General features: G+C 34.4%; 2 protein-coding genes across 3 annotated transcripts in view; both read left to right on the plus strand.

Annotated features, from left to right (window-relative positions):
• Positions 1-350: 350 nt before the first annotated feature.
• LOC100370119 (G2/mitotic-specific cyclin-A-like) lies at positions 351-3728 on the plus strand. 2 transcript variants are annotated; one of them, XM_006820447.2, is made up of 8 exons: positions 351-781; positions 912-1146; positions 1649-1800; positions 1956-2179; positions 2372-2576; positions 2774-2893; positions 3009-3142; positions 3264-3728. In XM_006820447.2, the coding sequence occupies exons 1-8, from the start codon at positions 572-574 to the stop codon at positions 3313-3315; spliced, it is 1332 nt and encodes a 443-aa protein (XP_006820510.2). In that variant the 5' UTR covers positions 351-571; the 3' UTR covers positions 3316-3728. The 2 variants fall into 2 exon arrangements, with proteins under 2 accessions (XP_006820510.2, XP_002738046.2); XM_002738000.3 differs by having other exon boundaries at positions 364-781; positions 1652-1800.
• A 1583-nt stretch (positions 3729-5311) lies between these two features.
• The window catches only part of LOC100370861 (polypeptide N-acetylgalactosaminyltransferase 10-like), a 33910-nt gene continuing 14512 nt past the window's right edge, over positions 5312-24709 (plus strand). The window contains exons 1-8 of the mRNA XM_085498063.1: positions 5312-5467; positions 10804-11001; positions 16959-17082; positions 18515-18659; positions 20676-20842; positions 21177-21362; positions 22806-22995; positions 23836-23953. Coding sequence (XP_085354189.1) covers positions 10864-11001; positions 16959-17082; positions 18515-18659; positions 20676-20842; positions 21177-21362; positions 22806-22995; positions 23836-23953 — 1068 coding nt within the window. The 5' untranslated portion in view covers positions 5312-5467; positions 10804-10863. The remainder of the gene's footprint in view (positions 5468-10803; positions 11002-16958; positions 17083-18514; positions 18660-20675; positions 20843-21176; positions 21363-22805; positions 22996-23835; positions 23954-24709) is intronic.

Consider the following 24709-nt stretch of genomic DNA (forward strand, 5'->3'; position numbering starts at 1 on the left):
AAATTCCATCCACCTGTTGGTTACGTCATGCCCACAGCGTCTGTGACGGTTACGTTCATTTTTCGGTCAATGGGTAACCGATCGATGTTCGGCTAAACTGTGTCGTATAGTAGTATAATACCACATAAAGTCAACAGAGTGGCATAATTTATATTTAAAATATTTATTCAAGCGTCGTTAACAAAACTACAAATTAGTTCTCATGTTTAGGGAAGTGATCCCACTTTATGACAGGCATGACCCCTGCTGTGGATGGTATTCACCATTCACCCACGTGACTACGTCCTGTAATCTTATTGGTTGATGTCAGTTGCAGCGGGTAAATTGAATGATTCCACACTCGTTATAAGCTTCAGTGTAATCAACAGTCATTGCTCAGTTCGAACCTTGTAAATACTGTACCAGCTCTCGTTTTAAAATCTTTCGTGGCACGTTACCATCAATTCGTGTGCACGTTCAGTAGATATTCAAGCAACTATTCAGGAATTTTCCATCGACTTCCTTCCCGGGATTTTCGAGCATAATATAAGTTATTCTACTTAGACTAGAGCCGTTACGATCTTGGTGCAACATGTCCTATTTCGGAGGTGCTAGTTCCAATGCCAGTGGTGTTCTCGCAAGTTCAACAGCGACGTCGTTCGAAAATCAAAACCCCATGGCAAGGAAAAACAAGCGAGAAGATGGACCAAGCAGGATTACCGCCCCACATGCAAGCAAACGAGCCGCTTTGGGGACAATAACCGGTAATACAACAAGAGTACAACCGTTCCGCGCGGCAAAGGTCAGTTTGAATTGAATAACAATAAACATGGCTGCCCAGCTGTTCACATTTCGTGTATTTTTGTAGTTATCGTAGCTCGCTAAAAACGTTAATTTTAAATTCATGTTAACACGACTTGTTCTTTTTACAGGCCACAACGTCAGATGGTTATTTTAGTACTGTACAAACTGAGAACTTGGCAAATCGTGCTGGAAAAGGAGGAGCGTTTGAAATAGCAACTGCTGATCAAGGATTTTCAATTCATGTCGACCAGGACTGCTTTGGATCCGACCAAGTAGACAGTGCTCTTCATTTGAATCCTGCGGTAGTAAATCTAAGAAACGGAGACTCGTTACAATGTGCATTCCCGCCAGTGGAGCCAGAGGGTAAGGTTTTATTTTTGCTAACTTGTTGCGACAAAGATTCGAAGTTGTTGTCACTTTGTTTCAATTTGCGTCACGCAACGTAATGCGTAAAAATTAGTTTTTTTTTCCTCTTCTAGATTAAACCCTATCTAATGTCAGTTGTATTTTATCGCATTTTGAAAACTACGTCTTCCTTGTCGAATCCTTTCAAGATTACAAGGAAAAAACGTGTTGCGAACATGCTTGAGTCAAGTGCAATTGTTATGGTAGCACTAATGTTTGATAGCTAGTCTATCGATAACTAGCACATAATTAAAAAAAATAACGTTTTGTGTTATGAAAAATTCAATTTGTTTTCTAGATCGTTGACCCCCAGACGTATGATTTGTCAAAACGTGTACAAGTCGCAAGGACTTTGTCCTCGTGAATAAATTTGCACGCCTTACTTTTGACAAAGACACTATTTTCTAGTGTCTTTGCTTTTGACAACAAATTGACACCTTTTTCTGTTCTTTCCTTGAAGCAGAGTCGCCAATGGTATTGGACACCTCCATTGAACAAATATGTGAAACTGACAGACTAGGAATTGAATTCGATCTTGACGCAAAGGCTGATTCACAACTTTTTGTACCAGACTATGCAAAAGATATATTTAGTTACTTGAAAGAAGCAGAGGTTGGTATACTGTAAATGCACAAGTTTTAATTTTAACGAGAGTACTCACTTCCTGTTAATTCTTTAATTTCGGTATTGGTCAATTTAAAATCAAAAGCAACCAAATACAGTAGTAAAAAAATAACCTTAATAAATTCTTCATTTTTTTTTTATAGCAAAGAAATAGACCTAAAGCAAATTACATGAAGAAGCAACCAGACATCACCACTAGCATGAGATGTATACTTGTAGATTGGTTGGTGGAAGTAGCAGAAGAGTACAAATTACACAACGAGACTTTATATTTAGCAGTAAATTACATAGACAGATTCCTTTCTTCAATGAGTGTTCTCAGAAGCAAATTACAACTAGTTGGAGCTGCCAGTATGTTTCTTGCTGCGTAAGTATCTAAAAGTGTTTCCACAAATATCACTAGACTGCTCAGTATTGTATTACAACCATCTTAAAAAAGAGTAAACAGTTTATTTCTAGTATACTTTTATTGAAAATGATGGCAACTTGAAGATTGTGCATCTTTCATTCTGGATCAGCAAAAACTAATTTTTTTTCAATGTTTTTGTTCATTTTGTAGCAAATTTGAAGAAATTTACCCCCCAGAAGTTGGTGAATTTGTGTACATCACTGACGATACCTATACTAAGAAACAAGTTCTACGCATGGAGCACCTAGTGTTGAAGGTCTTATCATTCGATCTTGCTATTCCTACCATAAATGTGTTCCTTGATAGGTTCTTAAGGGCTGCAGAGGCTGACAGTAAAGCAGAATGTATGGCCAGAGTAAGTGTTTAAACAGGACCTTGCTATCCGAATAGTTGGTCCCAATTAATACGACCCAGTACATTCAATGCACTTTAGTGAGAGTTAAAAACTTTTCTGCCTTTATTGAGAAGGCCTAAATAACGCGTGTACATGCTTAACATCACTATTTTATATGCTTATTTTTTTTAATTGCCTGATTTTACTTTTTTCCTCAGTTTTTGGCTGAACTAACACTTCAAGAGTATGACCCTTACATTAGGTATTCTCAATCTACCATCGCAGCATCTGCCGTTTGTTTAGCAAATCATACACTTCATCCCAACCAACAACCATGGGTAAGTACTTGTGTTTTTGATACAGCAATCGAAGTTTTTAATTTTATAGTAAATGTATATTGCCCAAGTAAATCCAGTTGGTCCTTGTACTAATTTTGTATTTGGTTGGTTACAGACTGCTACATTAGAACACTATACTAGCTTTACCTTTCAAGACATCCTACCATGCGTTAGAGATCTACACCATACATTTGTCAACTCTGTGAATAACCAACAGCAAGCAGTTAGAGAGAAATACAAGACTCAAAAGTAAGTAATCTATCAGTCCAACAATGGGTAATTAAATTGCCCCAATTTAAAGTTCACAATTCTTCAACCCAACTCCAGCAGTTTTTCAGTATAACAAATGTGATTTATTTTCTCATTTCAGACTTCATCAAGTATCATTGATCCCTGCTCCACCAACGATACCATCTCTATAACTAGCAACGTAAAACTTGTTAGTTCCATTGCAAGTTGATGGGACGCGTAGCTGTAGATCATCCAATCATGTCTGCATTAACCAATCCTGTAGATAGAAAAAAAATTTGAGTAAATTTGAAAATAGATGATAGTGTAGTTTTAAGTACAGGATGCAATCAGCATGCCTTGTTGTAATCATGCTTTGTGCAATGCTATAATTATTCCTAAAGTTCAAGGTTCATTCTGACAACATTATCTAATGAATTTAGACAAGGCCACGACTTGAACTTGCTTTATGGCATTTTTTAAAGATTTTAGTTCCAGTAATTACATGTTTTTAATTGTATATCTTTTTATCTGTGTAATTTAGTTTTATATGTAAATAATATCTTTTTTGTCAGTGACAACTTATTAAATATTTTACAATAATGCACTTTTCTTCAGTCTTATTTTAATGCATGTATTTATTTTGGAGATAGTTGGACCTTTTTAAACCCCCCCCCCCCCAAACGAACAACTAATAGTTGCATCACTGAACAATAGGTTTTTCAGAGCATGACTTGGCTACTTGGTCTTCCTGCTGTCCTAAACTGCTTAGTATGCAATCTCCAGCCCCACACACGCACTATGCAACTTTTTGCATCTAGTGACAATTTATAAACGGCAGTTCTCTCGACAAATTGTCCCCTTGTGTATATTGTTTTATTCTTGCATCCCAGTTCCCAAACAATATTAAAATTTCACTATTTTGTGAAGATTAATTTTTCTCAAATTTCTGCCACTCCTAAATGTTGAATGATCAATGTTAATGAATATAACATGATCTTCTTGCACACATCAAGATTAATTTGATAAAATGTACATTCTAGGCCTTTTAATAAAATTTAATCTGCAGCATTGAACAATATTAAAACTGCCCTTTATCCACAGCCTTTTTAATCACAAAATAATTCCATTTAGTCTGCATTTTTGAATATTGGGACAAACTAGCCAAATCTTGAGTAAAAACTAAATTGTCTCGTCTCCAAAATTAGGGTAAATTCCCAAAAATATTGAAAGTCTGGTGGTGAAAAGTTGCTTAATATTTTCTCCAAATGGATATGCAAGAATTGACATGTAAAGACATGTTCCATCATTAAACCTTTTGTAACTTTAATAAGGTTTGACACACATGAATAATTAACTATCCTAAAGGACCACTAGTTTATGGATTTTGGTAGTCCTTTCTAAAAGTTGGTCAAAAAAAAGATTTTATTTGGTGTGCTGGTGACTGCAGTAAAATTCCTCTCATTCGAGTGCTGAAAACAAAACTCATTCACAATTATCCCTCAATTAAAGATTGCACAGTAAAGTATCCCCCTTTAAACCGTTGACTTCGATTTTATTTTTCAAAATATAGTTCCAAAGACATTGTTTCATTTCTTGTAATTTGAAAAGATTTGTTGCCAATAGGCAGTGTTTTACTTTCCCCCATAGTTCCTTGTATCATCAACTTTGTGAACCAAATCTGTTTTATAAAAAGTAAAGACATTTAAAGGAATTCAATTTTATTCACAACGTAGATGAATTAGATAAGCAACTTTTCAATAAATTTTGGTAGAATTTTTTTTTTAAAATTTATGAGAATTATGTAGAAAAGTTTGGCTGTTTTTTTCTGTAAATTGTTTATGGAATATGGATAGGCATTAAATAGAATTATTCAGTTTTGGCCTCTGTTCGTTTCCATGGAAATTGTATTAACTGGTATATTTATATAGAAATGCAGTAATATCAACTTTTCAGAGAAATGTTATTTCATTTAGACGTCTGCAAATTCTGGTTGTCCAATACATCCATCTATTGTTTTTGATACGAGTCGGGAAGCCCACACATGACTTTATCTTACGAAGTTCTTCAGGTCTCGTCACAATGATCCCCCCCTCCCCTTTTTAATTACTGTTTGATTTTGCCTGTCCCCTCGATGAATATACGGCTACAAATGTTTACCCACGTGACATATCACGTGTTTGGTGACCTTTGACCTTATATGCGATTTTGAAAGGATCAGCGGCGAATTTAGAGGAAAGAAGGTTTTTTACCATCTGTTATTGTGTATCTGAATATTGCCCTCGTGAAACCTGGTCATAAAGAGTATGAATTAATCCGGAACACGGTGGGGGCGTTGACTAAACGGTAAGTGCAACGTGTCTTTGTTTTGGAAGACCGTATTTTCTGACTTTGTGACATTGCTATGGATAAACACTACACCGGTAGTTGCACATCTTATATTGAGAGGGATCTACGGTACATTCATTGAGGATGTATATAATTTTTATGCGAAATTATATGATGGATGGATCATTATTTGTTTTTGCATGATTGGTTATCTGGGTACATCAAAAAACTTGTTATGTTTTTGTTGCTAATGACGTTGATATCCAATCAAGCCTATATCATGTACTACACTCTCTGGCCACTTATCAGACATTTATGTGAAATTCACAAATTATATGATTCCATAGATCCATAAATCCATGTATGGAAAATTCTTTCCAATATATTCCCATTCCTAACTCTAACCCTAACCCTCAGCTTTTAATTCAGAGGCGGCGACACCACATTTTGCATGAAGGGGCGAGATCTGCTCCACGAGTTCATTTGTCCATGGAGGTAAAAAGAGAAGGAGTCACAGCCAAAATAATCCTCCTTAACTTCTTTTGTTTTAGCCAAGTTTAATCCCATTTAATCTCTTTTTACCTCCATGATTTGTCCAAGGGTTCATTAGTCTGAGGGTTCATTAGTCAGTATATTTTTTTATTCCAAGAAAATCATCAGACTATTTTAGAAGTTAGCTTGTTTTTATGTGTTTATTTTTCGTGCGTTTGTTAGCTAAATTAGTAAAATATTATTGCCCTAATAATGTGACCAAGCTGAATATGACCGTGGGGAGATAACACTGGATGAGTTGTGGAATGCTATGAGATACCATAATGCTACATTCATTTAAAATGTTGCTTATATTAAGGTAGCAAGACTATTATTTGTGTTGAAAATTACGATTTTCACATTTATTTATTAATTGATGAAATGCACTATAAACTTTCATCTATCATATCTATGGATCATATCATATCATATGGCATGGATCATATCTATGGAAATGAAATACCCCCAAATCCAAAATGGATAAGAAGTTTTATCAAAATCAGTAAAGAAAATGAAATAAACATGTTTACACAAAATTTAGAAAAGATGAAATCATTAAAACACTACTGTTGGATTAAAAGAAACATTAAAAAAGAAAATTACATAATGGATCCTTATGATCATCATGGTATCTCCCTTGTCTTTAAAACTAGGTCAAACTCTTTAGATCTTGAAGGTAACAAAATGGGATGGAAAAATTACAGGGGTAATGGAATTTGTGGAGTCTGCAATCAGGGCAAAGAAGACATTTACCACTTTCTTTATCTTTGTACGTCATCTAATCATATTAGAAAGGAATTTTATTTAGCATTAGAAACCTCACTGAGAAACAATGTTGAATCTTCATCACTAATGAATAGTTTTCTTTCAGGGGGGTTGAATTATAGGTTCAATTTCCTTTTTGGTGATACACTATGGAACATAAATGAAAATGTGGGAAATACCTCATCAGCTTTAATTAGGAAATATGTAACTGATTTATGGCAATATAGAAAAGAAATGATGAATGTCATTTAAATATATGTATTACTGTTTTCATGCTGCCGATACAAAGGTTGAATAAACATTATTATTATTATTATTATTATTATTATCTGACAAAGTCAGCGTAACCTAGAATGTCATGTAAGTTGGTTAAAATGTAGATTTTCTGAAGGGAAGCAAGGCAGCTTCAGTAGCATTTTCTAAAATCAACAACACAGGTTTAATTTGTGTGCCTATAAGTTTCAAAGATAAACTCAAGACAAAGCATTGTTAGGATGTGTTATCAGTAGCTATCTGACACACAATGAGTGTTTCCAAACATTTGAGTGGTTTGTCTCTGCCCCTGTTTATTTCCCAGATTAGTCATTTGCATATGAATGTGTCAGACACAAGGTCACACAGCCACTGAAAAAAATCATCGATTTTAGTGTTTTCATCTGGCGATTTTATCGAACTATAGCTATCCCATTCCTTTTATTTTTTTGGTTTCCAATAGCCTTACACATTTGGATGCCCCTACACATGTTAAAACAGACCTTGATGGGAAAACAAATCGCTTGTGCAGATAAATAAGTTTGAAAATCTTTGCTGTGACTTCATCAACGTTTTCTAGGAGTTTATGTTTTTCAAAATGCAAGGTCTTTAACAAAAAATAACGTATACTTATTGTCGTCGGATTAACACCAAATTTCCACAGCTTTAAGGTGACAATGAGAGGAACTTGAATGTGTCCAGACAAACTATTTCATGGATTATTTACCAATGTGTTGTGGTTTGAGTTGGGGTCAATGCGACTAAAACAGAAATTAAAATTCAGGACACTACTTTTTAAAACGCGTTACTTGAATAAAACTGACCAGACACATTCAATTTACCAGACTATTGAACAACTAGGAAAAGTGAAAACAAAACTTCTTATCACCAGCATAAATGCGCAATTATTTTTTTTCCAAAAAAAGTAATTTTTCACTTTTGATTAAGTAACGCACCGTAGAATGCAGATACGGGAATGACAAACACACCTTTGTAAAGCTTGAAGTCTGGCGATTCCAAAAATATATACTTTCCTGGGTCTATTTGTAGTCGTTTGGTCCCAATTAGAAGATAAAAACAAGTATGCAAATAATAGTCCTGCTACCTTAAACTAGATGGTATGACATAGTTTTGCAAAGATAAACCACATAACCGACTCCACAGTGAGAGCAGTTCAGTTCAAGTTGGGAAATGTCTAAGTTACGCATCAAACTATGGCCACTTTTGCCCAAACTTCAAATCAAAGTTTACTGAGTACTTTGCACAATTTTGAATTAGTTATATCATAGAGATGCTGTTATAGTAATATACTGTACTGGCAAATTGTTTATAATTATTGCGGTGCATTTTTCTTTCAACTTATTAATGCATCCAATCGTGGGTAGGCGCATTCGCCATAGAACTGAGTGTGAGTTTGAATCTCACATTTGAATGTTTCTTTGTTTGTTGGGTATGTTTCTCGCACCTGGTTATATATGTGTTTTTTTCAGCACAGGCTCAAACATTCTGAAATTGGGCATGAGCAACCTTAAGCCACACGTAGACCATTTATCACACCAAAACTGGCACGGTATCATTAAAACTCGCATAAAGTTTCAGACTTATTGTGCACAAAATCTTGTATCTAACAAGGAAGAAATATTAATTTGGGGTATATACAAACTAAACACACTAAAAATACTCGAACCCACCCAAAAATTGCATTAGAAGTGACTGAATCGATATGGCAATTTTTTGCCATTGCGTTTTTTTTTTTTTGCTTTTTGTTGGGTGTAATGATAATCACATTACACAATACTGTATTACGTCATTTGAGAAGTTAATTAGAAAATTAATTAACATAAAGTACTTAGATTATTTAACCCTTGGACAAATGAACCCTCGGAATATTAACCTGTAACCTGCTCACCATCCCTCGTGCCAAAGGAACAATCTTACTATGGGGTCAGGGGTCAGCATTTTAAGGAACAAATTTTGCTGACACAAGGGGTTTCAGCTTGATTGGGGGGACATTTTTTTCGAGGACGACGACTTGCCTCAAATAGGAGTAGAGGTAGAAAATTATCCCATGTAGGTCCATAATCATTCAAAACCACTCATTTGAATTAGAAAGAATGTTCCACTTGCATCGTTTGCTTAATATTGTCGAAATTGATTTTTACTGGCAGTCTATATATACATTTACATTCCTATGTTTGTGTGATTTGACTAGTGAGGGATTTGTTGAGTCACATGACTTGGAACTATTTATCACATGATTGCTATATTGAAGGTTCTATGGTATGTTCCTTACCATACAAAAACCCTCTGAAGGTTTTTAGTAGTGTAATGAAGTTATTATTATTATTATTATTATTTTATGTAAACAATGTTGTTTATTTATGTTTTGTTTTATTTATTTATTGACACAATACTGACTTTGGAGAGAACAGCAGTAGGGTTGCTAAAAAACAAAACATTTAACAAAATATCACCAACCATGTCTTGTACAAATAATATATCCCAGAAATGCCCAGATGTCAACAATTGTTTTTCTTTATTTTTTTCATATCCATTATGCTTTGTTTTTTGATCGCGGACATTTCGTCTGGTTGCTGCATGCTAATTGAGCGGGGAAGATTAGTCAAGGTCAAGTTTTTTTTCTAATAATGTATGGTTTGACTATTTAAACATTTAAGAAAATATTGAGCAAAATAGTTAGTTCATTAGTTATATATTCATTTTATTAGATGCTGAATTCTGAATAAGGCCAAAAAAACAAACAAACTTACCAGTATGTTGCCTTCAAGTTGGAAAATTGAAAAATAGGGTCACTCGGTCGGTCAGATTTTTTTTTTTTTTAACTCGTGAAAACCAAGGGTATCATAAATAGTGGAGGGGGTATATGGACTTCATAGTATTCAGAACATGTCAGAGAAATACAGATCAACCCGACTTTCAAAGTCGCCACTTATCCCCTGGGGACCCTGGGGATCAAACAACAGTCTGGGATCGTTAATTGTTAGAGGAAACACTTTTTTACTATTTTACTATATTTTAATATTTGGGCCTATTAAAAAAACAAACCGCGACCCGATATTTAATATTTTTCAAATTCTCCATCATGACCTGGAGCACTGTGCGTTATTGAACACCAACATTATCGTTCTACTGTCACCGCCATATTGTTCCAAACACCAAAAACAGCAACATTGAGGTCATAACATGTTTGGAACAAGTTGGATCAAACCAACTTCAACAGGAGACATCAAAGTAATAGTGGGGACTCGGATACATTGAATATAAAAACATGATGCAATTAATTGCCTTTCAATGTATTTCATTCAATTGTATAAATTTATCAAGTTATTATCACAATCACTGGGAGTAATATCTTGAACATATAACCTACAGAATAGTGAAAAATAAGCAGAATTGACATTCTGTGCATTATGTTACATGTGTCAGTTCAAAAACATGAAATTGATTGGTGTGTGATACAGCATACTGTACATACATGTACATCAACTCATCCATTAAATGCAAATAAACATAATTTTTTCCATATTTTTTTTTTTACAAAAAATTAGGAAATTATGTATATTTATTGTAAAATTAACTTAAAATAAATGGTATTTTAGTACAATATCTGATAAAAATTTATTTTATATGAATTATTTTATTCATTAATTCTGAAAAAAAAAATTTTCATTTCAGGATTCAAAAATTGTGGCGACTCTGCTGATGATGTTTTCAGCTAGTGATGCTACTGATGCCAACATTCTTTTGTCTCACACTACAGCGTTATTTTTTCTTTTTCATCTCAGGTTTGCTGACTGTAAAATATTCAGAGAATGTAATGCCATAAAAAGAAGACACTATTAATTATGCGAAAATCAACAAAGTCTATTTTGAAGTACACGTTGGTTGTTGTGATATTTTTGACGTGTGTACCAATACTTCTTCAACGGTTGTCACCAGACAATGGTCAACTCCAACAGATTGGAAGGGAAACTAACATAAAGGCAAGTTGTATGTTAATTGAATCTTTTCAAAAGCATTTTCCAACAAACAGTATAATCAGTTTTTAAATAATGTAAAATACTTATAATACTTGAATAATTTTTGCTATTTTTACTGTATCATTCCAGCGAATATACCTTGTTACCTACACTTTACATTCAACTGTTCAAAAATCAATGAAAATAAATTCCATACAAAGCACTCAAAAAAACTTTTCAGCGAAAATTATTTCCAGCTAAAATAAAGTATTTTACAGCAACCTTGAAACCCTGTTTACTTCATACAGGAAATAATTTGCATGGGTGTATAAGTCATACAAAGTTGTATTTCCAAATCACCATTCACCATACAGTAATGGAAATCCAAAACTATAGTTCCTACTTACAGTGTTGATGAGTTCCATTGTGCCACCATACAGAGTAGGATTTCCAAATACAACTCTCATCATATGCTAATTTACCAAGTTCAAAATTTTATACCGGTATTTGATAATGGAAATCCAAACTAGTTCTGATTCACGGTGTTGATGAGCTCATTCCTGCCATCATCCTTATTTAATTTCAGTAATAACTATTTCATACTGGCCCAATTTTTTTACCATATACAGTCAGAATTCCAAGTTTTTCTAGTCATACTGTTGGAAATCCATGTTGTCCGGTATGTGGCGAGATAAACTAGGCCATATTTTATTTAGTAGCCATAACTGCCTGGATTTCCAGGAATTTTTTTTCCATACTCGTCTGGATTTCCAGATTATGTTTCTCCATATACAGTTGGAATTCCAGGGTATTTTCCCCATCATACAGTGCTGGAAATCCGACCACATCAAGGGGGGGGGGGTGCAAATATAAACTGGAATGGCCCAATGTTTTGAATCACTTGACTAATATAGCTGATGAATCAGCATTCCACAATGATCACTTTACATGAATGCCCTCTCGTTACATATTTGACCATTAAATTACTTGCTGCTAGTCTTTGCTTATGGAATAGAAGGGAGGAACCTGTAAACTATAATCAAAATTAAACTAAATTATTGTTGTTTTTTAAAAAAAGGATTTAGAAAATGAAAATTCAGTCATTGAAAGCTCAATGTCATTAGAGGTTGGAATCATCAGCTAGCTGATGTTAGCACAAAAATACATTGCAGACCAAACAAGTATATGTATATTTCCTTTAGAAACTCATAACACAACATTTAATATTTTTATGCAGCATGGACTTTTACAAATGAGATGCTGATTGTTTGAGTTACGGACATCGAGTTACGAAAACACTGAGTTACAAAAAAGACCACGCCAAAATTGTAACTTGATGTACAAATAACAGCTAACCGAACTTAAAGTTATGGGCAACATGGATTTTTTTGTTTTGTTTAATGTCCACATTAAGTAACTCAAACTTTACAACTTACAGTTGACCAAACTTAGATTTTTTTATTTTACTTTTTATGTTGCCCGTAACTCTGAGTTCATTAAATTTTGAATTACTAAATGTGGACATTCAACAAAAACAAAAATGTATGTTGCCCGTAATGCAAAGGTCTGTCAACTGTTATTTGAATATCAAGTTACAATTAGGGTGTGGTTTTGCAAAAGTGGGCGTGGTTTCAGAAATATAGATGTGGTCATTTTTGTAACTTTATGTTTTTGTAACTCAATCCTCATAACTCAATGTTTGTAACTCAAGCATTTTAGCATCTCATTTCAAATTTGGGCAATGTTCACATTTACATGCCCAGGTGAGTGGATCACACCAACAAAGTTATTTAAACAATTTGGTTGAAATCTATTCCATGGTTTTAAAATTATCGTCTCAAAAGATGTACATGTTGAATTACCAGTACCACAGGGTATAATAAAACTAATCAAAATAGCATATAAGTGAAACACAAAAAACATGCGGAGCAAGTTTGGGTAAAATTCATTGAATGGATCGCAAAGTTGTCTGTAAATTAGAAAAACAAAATATCATTTGCAAGGAAGACCAAGTTCAGACTGGCAGCCGAGTGCATCAGCACATAAAGTCAATAACATATTCCGTTTTGTCTAACAAACCAATATAAGTTTTATAAAAATGCAATTTAATCTCAATTCATATTTTATATAATTCTATAAAAGTGATTATACCCTGAAAATGTAAAAGGAGAAAAAAAGAATTATATGCAGATTTTCAATAAATTAAAGTGTAACTGAATTGGGACAATTGACTTTTTTTGTGTGCAAAATTTATTTATAAACAACATTATGAAAAAAAATCAAGTGAAAAGGGTATATAAATTGGGTAAACAGTCAATGATATTTCGAAATCGCGCCACGCCCCCCTCTCCCATCACCTTCAAGTTTTTTCGGCATTACGAGTGTAACCGAAATGGCGCCACCAACGGGAGCATAAAGCATGAGCTAGCTAGCAGACAGGATTGTTTATCATTTTCCATACGCACGCGTTTCGTAAACATATACAACGAGTTACCAAGATCGAGAATTCTTACGAGTTACCATCATATACAACGAGTTACCACGATCGTTTTCATGGGGAAACGCTGTGTTGTTGGCGGGTGTAGTAACACACACGGCGATCGCGTAAGTCTTTATGGGTTCCCAAAAGATTCGAATTTATGACATCAGTGGACCAAAGCCGTCAAGAACACCAGGAAACATTGGGATGGACCTTCTCCATATACCGTTATTTGCAGTGTCCATTTTACGCCCGAATCATTTGTTGATCCACCATCTGGATTCGTTATGAATTATTTGGGTTTCGGGAATAACTGTGTAAATAACCAGAAGAATAATATTTTCCATGTAGAATATGAATATTAATTTGCTTGAAAAGTTTAGAATGTATTCATGTTATTATGCCAGAGTCGAAATAACTAGATCGATCGTGGAACAACAACAACAAAACACAAAATGGCGATTGGAAAATGTAAGCACTGGACGCATTCACCGTTCACGTACTTTGTGTCTTTACATGATTTCTTCAGAAGATCAAGAAACTGAAAATTGCACACTGATATGTGTTTAGAATTTGGATGAACAAAAGACAGAAACTGGAAACCAAGCCGGTCACGATGTTCAAACTCTGTGTCACGGTCATTTTGGGAAGGTACACGATCACCCACATCGCGTACTTTTCTTGCAGGTTCAAACCTGTATGGGCCAATTTGTCCCTGGCACTCTAAAACAAAATCGTGACATCTCTCATTGTCATCATACTCTTCGATTTCATAACTCTCGTCAGACGATAACATAGATTCCGTGTCGCTTTCCGAGCACTGCATACGTATAGCGGCCATTGTGAGACGATGACAAGTTCCCCCCGTGACGTCACAAAGTACCCTTGTATGCTAATTAGGTACTCTAGTTGGAGCCTCGCTCTGAGTCGACCAAGAAACTGAACGTGGGCGTGTCCTTATCCAGAACATTATTATTGATCGTTTACTTAATTTATGTACATTTTTCACTTGATTTTTTTTCATAATGTTTTTATAAATAAATTTTGCACACAAAAAAAGTCAATTGTCCCAATTCAGTTACACTTTAAGTCATTTGAAAATGATGGTATTCTCATGATGCACCTTGATTGTGTGGAACAATAGATAAGCTCTCGGCATTGAAAGACAATGGATTATTGTTTAAATAACAGTGCAATATTCTTTAGACATGATATGTAAGAAGCATCATGGGAGTTCTATTACATACTGGTTATTAATGCAGTATAATGAATATTTTTTTTTGTAAAAATACATAAACTAAAATCAGGTATTTCGACAACTTACTAGATCACAAGCCGATGTTGATTTCAAAATGTTATTGAAGATGTCTGACCTTTTTTTTTTTGACAAATTCTATTTCAGACATATTGAACATTATTTCAGTTGTTAAAAAAAAATATAGCTTGGTGGGAAAATTAACCATTTTAGGTAGTTGATGTACGTCTCTCTGATTTATAAATTCAACTCAACTCTATTCTATAAATGGGCATTGTATGCCATTGACAAAAAAAAGATTCCATTATAGAAGAGAACTATTTAGTTTAATATATTTTTTTAACAATATGTTGTTCCTACTACCTGTTGTACTGGTAATACTTTTTATTATCAATCTGACCTGTACCAGTCATATCAAGTTAAATAAATAATATGAATGATACAGCTGTAAAGAATTTACAATAATATAGAAGTAACACCTGTTAGATACATATTCATTCCCTAATAGCTTTCCTCTAATGCCCTGCCCACTGATTCGGTTAAGACACACCCACCCTTTAGGGTCACCTCTCTATAGTGGTCCACTGGGTGGCCATTATAGACAGGTTGGACTGTACTTTAAATGTCCGATTATCTATATTTCAAACTCATGTAGGAAACAAAATATATGTAGTTTGATTTTGGTGAAAATTACTCATATTACATCATTTCAATAATTTCTATCAGGTACATGTGTTCTCATCATAAGTTTAATATCATGCATACAAGCTGTAAGCCTTGTGTACTGTAATAAATACAACAGTTAGGGTATATGATTCACTGTTCAATAATCCAAGATTGGATTATATTACAAAATCAGTATTCAAATCAATATAAAGTAAGGGGTGGGCTTATACTCAAGGACTGCTTCAGAATTATTGGGGGGGGGGTACCATTGTATTCATCTTACCACCCAACAAAAATATACGAGTTACATCTTTCGTTTACCATGCGTGGCTTTTGAGGGTTATTATGTCCTTTTGAAAATTTGAAAAAAAAAAAAGTGAAACGAGTTGTCATTGAATTCCACATTTTATTACAATACGATTTACATACTGTCTGAATTCATGGTGTAAAATGGCACGGCCTGCGGGAAAACAGTCAAAGGCAAGATTATCTTTTTTGTGGGATGTTTTCGATGGTATGCAAACTTTCTATGCAAAGCAATTTCTGCTGTGATGTTTTTCAGCATGATTCGACCTGAAACAATGTCAAGCATTTCATTAACCAATCAAAATGCTGTGTCAAAGTTTCACTGTGATGTCAAGCATTTCATTAACCAATCAAAATGCTGTGTCAAAGTTTCACTGTGAAGCATTTTCTATTTAGATTAGTCTGAGATGCACATCACAATCTTGAGTTATTTGCTCAATAGCCATTAGGATCCTCACTTTTGAATTACCGCAATGTCTGAGTGAATGTGGAACATTACCATTATGTACTTCCTATATAGGTTAGCTGTATTTAGTGTGTACTTAAAGCAGAATTCAAAAAGCAGTGCATCACAGGATTTATTGAAGTAAAGACAAAAAAATAACATCTGAATTGATAAATCAAAACCTGATGCATTACATCATTTATTGATTAATTTGTCACATTTATCACAGAATATCACAAACTACAATATAACCTATGAGTATAGTACTTGTATGCAAACTTTCAACTGAGGCAATGCAATATGTTAGTGATGAATTGGCATTGGTTATGAATAAAAACAAAATGGCTGCCCATCTGCCATTTTTGTTTGAATTCTAAAAATAAATATGACAGGCATCTGTGACCCGGTAATTGGGTATGCATGATGGTACAAAGTTTGAATGATATCGCGCCAAGTTGATCTCCAAGAAGTGGCTCGGATATGATTAAGTATCAGAATTTAGCAAATTTGGGGAACAAAATGGCCGTCACTAAGCCATATTTGAGAGGTATGGTAATGAAAATCGACATGCATATGTAACACATCATACATAGTTTGATGTAACCCGTTATAGCATGTCTGAGAAATGACACCAGACAATGTACATATAGACACTGGTCAATGATAATAGAAACATTCCATTCTGTAAATAGGTGGAAAGAGCAATAAATAAAAAAAAAGTATTTGCATGTGTGACCAAGCTCATTAAATATGAATAGTTTGATTTAAATGTATGTATGTATAATAAGTAATTAATTTGCATATTGTTTATGGTTTTTTTTTTCTGTTAGGACCATGCCATAGCTGCGGTAGCTCCAGTAGCACCTCATCTTGTCCAACATATTGACTATGCAAGCCTACCCAAGAAAGACTGGCATGACTATGCAAGGATAAAATCTGATGCTGCTAGAACTGGTAAATAATGCGCTATCATTAACCTGATATTAGTGCAATATTCTTAATATACTTTGTTATAATTGTTGTTTTGGACAAAATGAATATGCTATTGTCAACATATCATGATTAAAATTACTACTGTGCAGGTTTATTATGTAAAAGGTGAAAATTTTACTTTGACATTTAGTATTTTCAACCACTAGAAATATTCACATTTTGATAATTCAGTAGGGTGATATTTTGTAAAGGCACTGTAACTCTCTAGGACCCCAGTGACAATCACTGTGACTCCCTAGGACTCCAGTGAAAATCACTGTGAATCCCTAGGACTCCAATGAAAATCATTGCAACTCAAGGGCTGCTGTCCGGATATATAAAAGGAAAGATGGCCGCCAGTTTTCAGTATGCAAATGAAACATCGCTTTGTTGTGCTCTGCAAAATCACTCTTTTCAGAAATCTTAACGCCTGTGGTGCTTTATTTTCATGTCATACACAAACATGAATACATCCACAATACAATTTTGACATTAATTTACAAGTTCAAAGCGATGTCAGTGTGATTTTGATTGCTCAAAATGACTGTCTGTCATGGGTTTATGCAAATGTGAGGTGTTAATCCCGAGTTGTTTGTTCAATCAAAGGTAAGCTAGGTCGAAAAGATAAAATGGATAGTTTTTAACCAGGCTGTGGTTACTGCCCTAGATTAGTTTATTGGCAGATGTAACTGGCCTGGCTGGTCATGATAATAGCGAGGTTCGTTCAAGGGGCTTGTCAACAAATAATTCTCTGACAAATGTGTCTCAAAATATTTCGCAACAAATGTTATGTTCCCTGAACTATATCCCTGCAATGAAATGATTGTTGACAAACAACATTGCGTAAAGAAAGGTATGCGTGTCCGTGTTTTGTAACATATAAGCTGCACATATATTCATGTATATTTGGCATCGGGCAACTGGGTATGCCGTACACAGCAGTATCAATTTTTTTTTTTTTTTTTTAATTTGTTGGATCCTTTTTTCATGTTGCATAATGTCATTATTGCCTAGCAACAAGACATGTTACGGCACATGTTGTAGTATGCGATACTATACATTGCATTCAAATAAATTTTCTTTGCAAGCACAGAACTAAATAAGGAGCTCTATGATGCAAGTAAGAAAACTGCTTTAAAAAGATGGCGGGGGCACCGCGAGCGTTGAACTTGATTCAATAAGTCCTTTCAAATCAGAATTAACACCTTCGGTTGAAATGATAACAGCTGTGTACCAAGTAAACAACTGGGCGGACCATGCAAATTACATTTCCCATGACACACTGGTACAATCCCTGGTATTGTGGAGCCGCGCTTTAACCTTCAAGCTTCGTCTCTCAAAGTTAATGTCTTTTTTTTCTATATCCAAGTTTTAAGAACTTCATATGACAACATTGTCATTTTGTGTTATTCAGGACCCGGGGAACAAGGAAGACCTTACATATTGAGTCCAGAAGAGAAAAAAAATGAACACCAAGATTTTTCTAAACATGGTTTCAATAAACACATCAGCGATGTCCTTTCTGTGGAGAGAGCATTACCCGATATACGAGACCCAAGGTAGGCACCAAACGTCAAATTTGAAAGCCGAATAGGAAATATATATGAGGCAAGATGTGGTGGGTGTGCTGTTATGAAACTATGACTGAGTTTAAAGATACAATTCAGTTTTAACCTTTATGCTTTCTGATTTGCCTTGACTAAAACTTTTTGAAAACATCTTTTTCTGATTTCAATCCCTCTGCTGTTTAAGAAGCTTTAAAAAGAATCAACTTCTGCAGATTGCATGAAGAACAATGTTCCATGGATATCACCAAATTACACAGATGAAATACTGCAGCGTAAAAAACCACTGCAAATAAAAGTGACATCATCATATAACTCATATTAGACACACTATTCTGCCTAAACAATTATGTTATATCAAACATGTACATTTTCTCTGGCTGTATTGGAATATTTTCATATTTATTTTGTTTTTTGGGGGTCATAATTACTCAGCAAAACATACACATACTACTCTCATTTTCTCTGCAAAAATTATTCTGGTAATCAATGTTTCTCCGCTGTCTTATATAGTTCTAGCTGACCCTTTTTGTACCTACCCACGCTCACTCTGCAATTTTTTGAAAACTGTATAATATTCTGCTGTCTTCTCCTGGGTTGTCTGTTCATTGTGTATTTGACTTTTTATATTTTTGTCAACCCTCGATTATCCATTACTAGATAGGTGCATGCAAAAACAGTATTATACCATGTTTGTCGCCTCTCGGTAATTCAGAAATTGATAGTTGACAAAAATTGAGAACTGCAAATGTCGATCCTCATTACTTACCCCATCTATTGTTCACGACATTGACCATAACATCCATTCAATAGAAACTGTCGATTGTTGTCACTGTTTTTCCAGAGCAACAAGTGTTAAAATCCTCCATTCATGTATCCAGCCTAAGCTGTTGTCTTTTTTTCCTTATTTTGTCAAAATGAAGTAGGCTAGATCGACTAGCAGCAGCCATAAAAGTAGTTAATAAATAAACGCTGATCAGACTGATAAATATTATATAGAGTAGATAATATTAGGTAATCGTTGTCCTAAGTAACTATTAAAAATATAACAAAAATTTTAATAGTTACATATATAGCAATGGTCGTATGGAAGACGCCTTCTGAATTGAATTATAGCAAATCTGTGTACAGTAATAAAGGCGACATACCTGACCAATTTTAAATAATTAGCTTTTTAAAACTGTAGTTTTTAGAAAACAAAATTATGTTGAAATTTTGAACTGATTAAATTTTGAATAGAGTTAAATCATTTATTACAAAAACATTAGATGGCATGCATGGTGCATCAGTTTTTGCCAGATAACAAAATTTCTGTCAAAACACAATTATTTGCGATATTTATGACATTCATCGCCAATACTCAAAATATATTGGTAGTACCATGCAGTATTCTGATTGGTTAATGGCATTCTTGACATGTATGGTCAGAGGGCACCATGGTAGGTCAACTCATGTTCTAGAAAACAGAAATAAAAACAGAACAATTCAGTGATTGGTAAAAATTTTAGAGAAATAAAAACGACACAATTCAGTGATTGGTAAAAGTTTTAGAAACCAATAAATTATTGAATTCTCAATGGGCAAGGTTGTAATAGTTGCACTATGTTTTAAAGATTTGTTACTGTAAAATACTTTATTTTAGCTGTAATTAATTTTCGCTGAAAAGGCTTTTTGGGTGTTTTGTATGGAATTTATTTTCACTGATTTTTGATGAGTTGAATTTGAAATATAGGAAAAAAAGTATATTCACAGGATTTTATTTTCACGGAATCATTCGTTCAGCTAAAATAGCGAAAATAAATTCCTAGCGAAAATAAAGTATTCTACAGTATACAATTTTTGTAAATGATTAAACATAATTGTCAATTTGAGTGATGTTGCTTTCTCTCATTTATGCAATTTTTCACATATGCATGACATGATGACCACCTTTAAAGCAAACTAAATGAGGTATTTTTATAAATTTGTTTGAGCCAGCTCTCACAGAAAATTGTTCTTCTTTTTGTTAAGGTGCAAGACAATGGAATACCTTGTAAAGCTCCCCAACACTAGCATTGTGATACCATTCCATAACGAGGCATTGTCAGTACTTAAACGTACAGTTCATAGCATTATCAATCGATCACCGCCAGAGCTTCTTCATGAAATCATATTAGTGGATGACTTCAGTGACCATGGTAACACTGCTATCTTATTCTAGTTAATTTTTTGCTTCAAATTATGGGTACAATATTTCCTGTTTTTCTATAGATGAGAGTCTGTAAAGTGGTTTATTTTTTCTTACCAGTGAAACTTTGTAATCATAAATATTTCATTTTAAATTTTTTCCCATGCGTGCTTCCAAAGTATCAATTCTAGACATTGGTAAAAATTCAATCGTTCATAATATATGCTAGATGTTGAATGTGTGTAGCAATTCCCTTTACATATAAAATGTCAAAATAGTATTCTACTAAATCACTGGTTATTTTGAATCATTATATACCCAGTAAAATGTTGTTTTCTCCACAGATGAGTGCAAAGAACCACTCAATGATTACATGGTCACTGTCCCAAAAGTACGAATAATTCGAGCAACTAAGCGAGAGGGATTAATAAGAACCCGTTTGTTGGGTGCGAGTAGAGCTACTGGTCAAGTTCTTGTGTTTCTTGACTCTCACTGTGAGGCCAATGTGAATTGGTTACCACCATTACTTGGTAAGTCAGTCTGTAGTTTAAACAACCATGTACATTTGTTATGTTCACACAGCAGTATTCTATCAGAGTCGAACTACCACTCTTTCCACCGATTAACTGGAGATTCTGCCAGGGTTCGTTTCAGTTCCGTCAGAGCCAAACGAAACAGTGCCCTCAAATAATTAGTATGAAAAAAAACTTGGCTGGAAACAATTTTGTTGTCATATGCTTGTGTTGTTTATTTATATGGCACGATGCTGTTGAGCTGGGAGGAAAAAATAAACAGTCACGAGTCTGAGTATGAAGGTAGAAATGACAATGCATTGGTGTTTTGATTTAGGGACTAGTATCTTGAATAAACAGGAAACACGGCAGCTAAAATGTGTTACAGCCTATTCGCTTAAGTTATTGTCATGCAAAATTACCATTTTGTAATTGTTCAACTGTTGTGATATGTGTAACAGTTGTCAATCTAAACCTATTAGGAACACGTCACCGTACCGTGACTGCTTCTACAATTTTTATCTTTGTTGTCTTTAAAAAGTTTCTTCAATTTCCATTGAATCTGTTCAGTCGTTTTTTCAAGTTTTTGTCGCATAATTTCGTACACCGTTTTTCTGTTTTCTGTTGAGCTATCAATCTATCGCAGTATTTCTTTAATTTGCGAAATAGATATTAGGGCGTGTACCTCTTTGTCAAGGCAGAAATTGCGTGAAATTACGAATGATGTTGTCTTTGCCATAATTGAAATACAAGATTACTTAATTGAGGGTGTTATTTGGGCTCAGATAGTTGGGATCCGATGCATATACAGAGTCAGGGCCATGTCAGGGCTCAACCCTATCAGAGTTCATTCCCGAGGGTTTATTGGAGCCAAACTTGGCTTGAGCCAAATGCGTATACACAGCCATTTTTGCTGGCTCGAGTCGTAGGACTTGGATAAAATGCTGTTGTGTGAACCTAGCAAGTATATATATGCTTCTTTGGTACCACCCATAAAAACACATACAATACTGAAGAGAGAATATTTTAACACTCGCCAAAATAATCTCATTGTACATGCCTTGTAGAAATGTATATGTAGCCACAGTACCTCCTTACCAATGTAGTGTACATGTAGGTCTATGCTTTATGGAAGCTGTACACTGAAACACTATACACATGCTTTTAGGTGTGACATGTTATCGGTTTGTAAATAAACTATGAGGGGGTTCAATATACAGACACTGTGTACTCATTAGTTTAGCCACACCTCCAATAAACAAGTCATTAGTTCCAGGTGCAACTGAACACTAAACATTCAAATTTTGTGTAAACATCAATGCATTTTGTGTAAACATCGATTTCACACATGTTGTAATATCGTGTGGGACCCATACCGAACGGTACTTTAAATTTGTTCCACCCTCTATGGCAGTATTTTGTTCCTATTATTTACAAAAATATTACGTCTCATTTTTTTAGAGAGCATTGCCCTAAATCGCAAGTGTATAGCATGTCCAATGATTGACGTGATTGGGAATAATGACTATCATTATGAGACACAGGCAGGTGACGCTATGAGAGGAGCATTTGATTGGGAACTGTTTTATAAACGAATACCTCTGACTGAAGAGGAACTGAAACGGCGTAAACATGCCGCTGAACCTTTCAGGTAAGACTTCATTAATGCAGCAATGGCATATGCTGACTTGCCGTTGAACCATTTAGGTAAGACTTTGCGTTAGTATCGTTAAACAACAATGCAATCTATGCTGTCTGTAACTTCAGATAATTGCAAATTAAAGTTTGAGTTACAAAATATGAATGTTACACATGCAAACAAATTTATCTTGCCCGTAACTCAAAGTTCCTTAACTGTTAATTAAATATTAAGTTAAAATTTCGACATAGTTTTGCAAAAAATGGCTTGGTTTCTAAAATATGTATGTGGTCATTTTTGTAACTTGAAGTTTTCGTAACTCCATGTCCGTAACTCAAACAGTTCAGCATGTGAATTTATTTCAACTATGTTATTTTTCCAAACAATCACACAATGTGAATTTATTTATAATAGCTCAATAAAGAAATATAAAAATCTACACTATTAATTATGATTGATTGAGTTTAACAAAAACATTGAGAATTTTCTCAATTTTTGTACAATATGGAATACTTGTCTGTGTTGGCGCTGCCCATTAGCCACATTAGCCAATTGATGCTAACTAAAATATGTTGTGTCTAATATGATTTATATGGCATAAAGCTAGCTTATCTTGTTTTAAAATCACCATATATTTTCAGAGTAGTCTGCCCAAATATGTCTAGTTTATACTACAAATAATAAGTTGAAATTATTAATACAACTGATACTCACTCCAGAATGTTTATGTTAATATAAAAAGCCAGCTGATAGCCAATATTGACGAAATTCAAAAATTGATGATTTTGTATTCAGAACTTCACCGCATATTTTGTCATTTGCATACCCAATTGTGTTGTGATTTATTAACAGAACACCTATTATGGCTGGTGGACTCTTTGCAGTAGATCGTTTGTACTTTAATGAGATCGGTGGATACGATGCAGGATTGGAAATCTGGGGTGGTGAGCAGTATGATCTATCATTCAAGGTATGAACCTATTCTCAGCTCTTCTCAATATCTTAGTGCACAGGGGAAAAAACTTTTCGAACTTAATGCATTTCTTTTTACACTGGGGTGTTTGGGACAATTGTATCTAATTCAGTGTCTTCAGGGAAGTAAATCATTTGGAATCCAAGCAGTCTGGGCATATTTCCCTGTATAGTGGTCTGATACTATATGTGTCTCCAGGGGAGAGACATCATCAAACTATACCCCTGGCAATGATCTGAATTAATGGCCAATTGTGATATTATTATTACGATACTCAATATTTTAGGATAACTATGGCAACCTTTGACCTTATTTCCCTCTATGTGTAAGTGCACATATTTACTCTATGTCACTTAGGAGTCACAAAACACAGATAAATCTATTGCTAGCTTCTTGTAGTGTAGAGTCTAGAATCTGTACTCTGAGACCTCTACAACTGACACCTAGAAATGGTTTATCTTATTGGCCATTCTACTTTTGAGACCTCTACAACTGACACCTAGAAATGGTTTAGCTTATAAGCCATTCTACTTTTGAGACCTCTACAACTGACACCTAGAAATGGTTTAGCTTATAAGCCATTCTACACTTTGAGACCTCTACAACTGACACCTAGAAATGGTTTAGCTTATAAGCCATTCTACACTTTGAGACCTCTACAACTGACACCTAGAAATTGTTTAGCTTATAAGCCATTCTACACTTTGAGACCTCTACAACTGACACCTAGAAATGGTTTAGCTTATAAGCCAT

The sequence above is a fragment of the Saccoglossus kowalevskii genome, chromosome 4 (assembly GCF_978046115.1).
Source record: "Saccoglossus kowalevskii chromosome 4, keSacKowa6.1, whole genome shotgun sequence".
NCBI lineage: Eukaryota > Metazoa > Hemichordata > Enteropneusta > Harrimaniidae > Saccoglossus > Saccoglossus kowalevskii.

What these genes read in the sequence shown, in the direction of transcription:
- LOC100370119 (XM_006820447.2), top strand. Translation starts at nt 572, where the DNA reads ATGTCCTATTTCGGAGGTGCTAGTTCCAATGCCAGTGGTGTTCTCGCA. An exon ending in AACCGTTCCGCGCGGCAAAG is followed by an intron (nt 782 to 911) that starts GTCAGTTTGAAT and finishes TTCTTTTTACAG; the next exon opens with GCCACAACGTCAGATGGTTA. An exon ending in CCCGCCAGTGGAGCCAGAGG is followed by an intron (nt 1,147 to 1,648) that starts GTAAGGTTTTAT and finishes CTTTCCTTGAAG; the next exon opens with CAGAGTCGCCAATGGTATTG.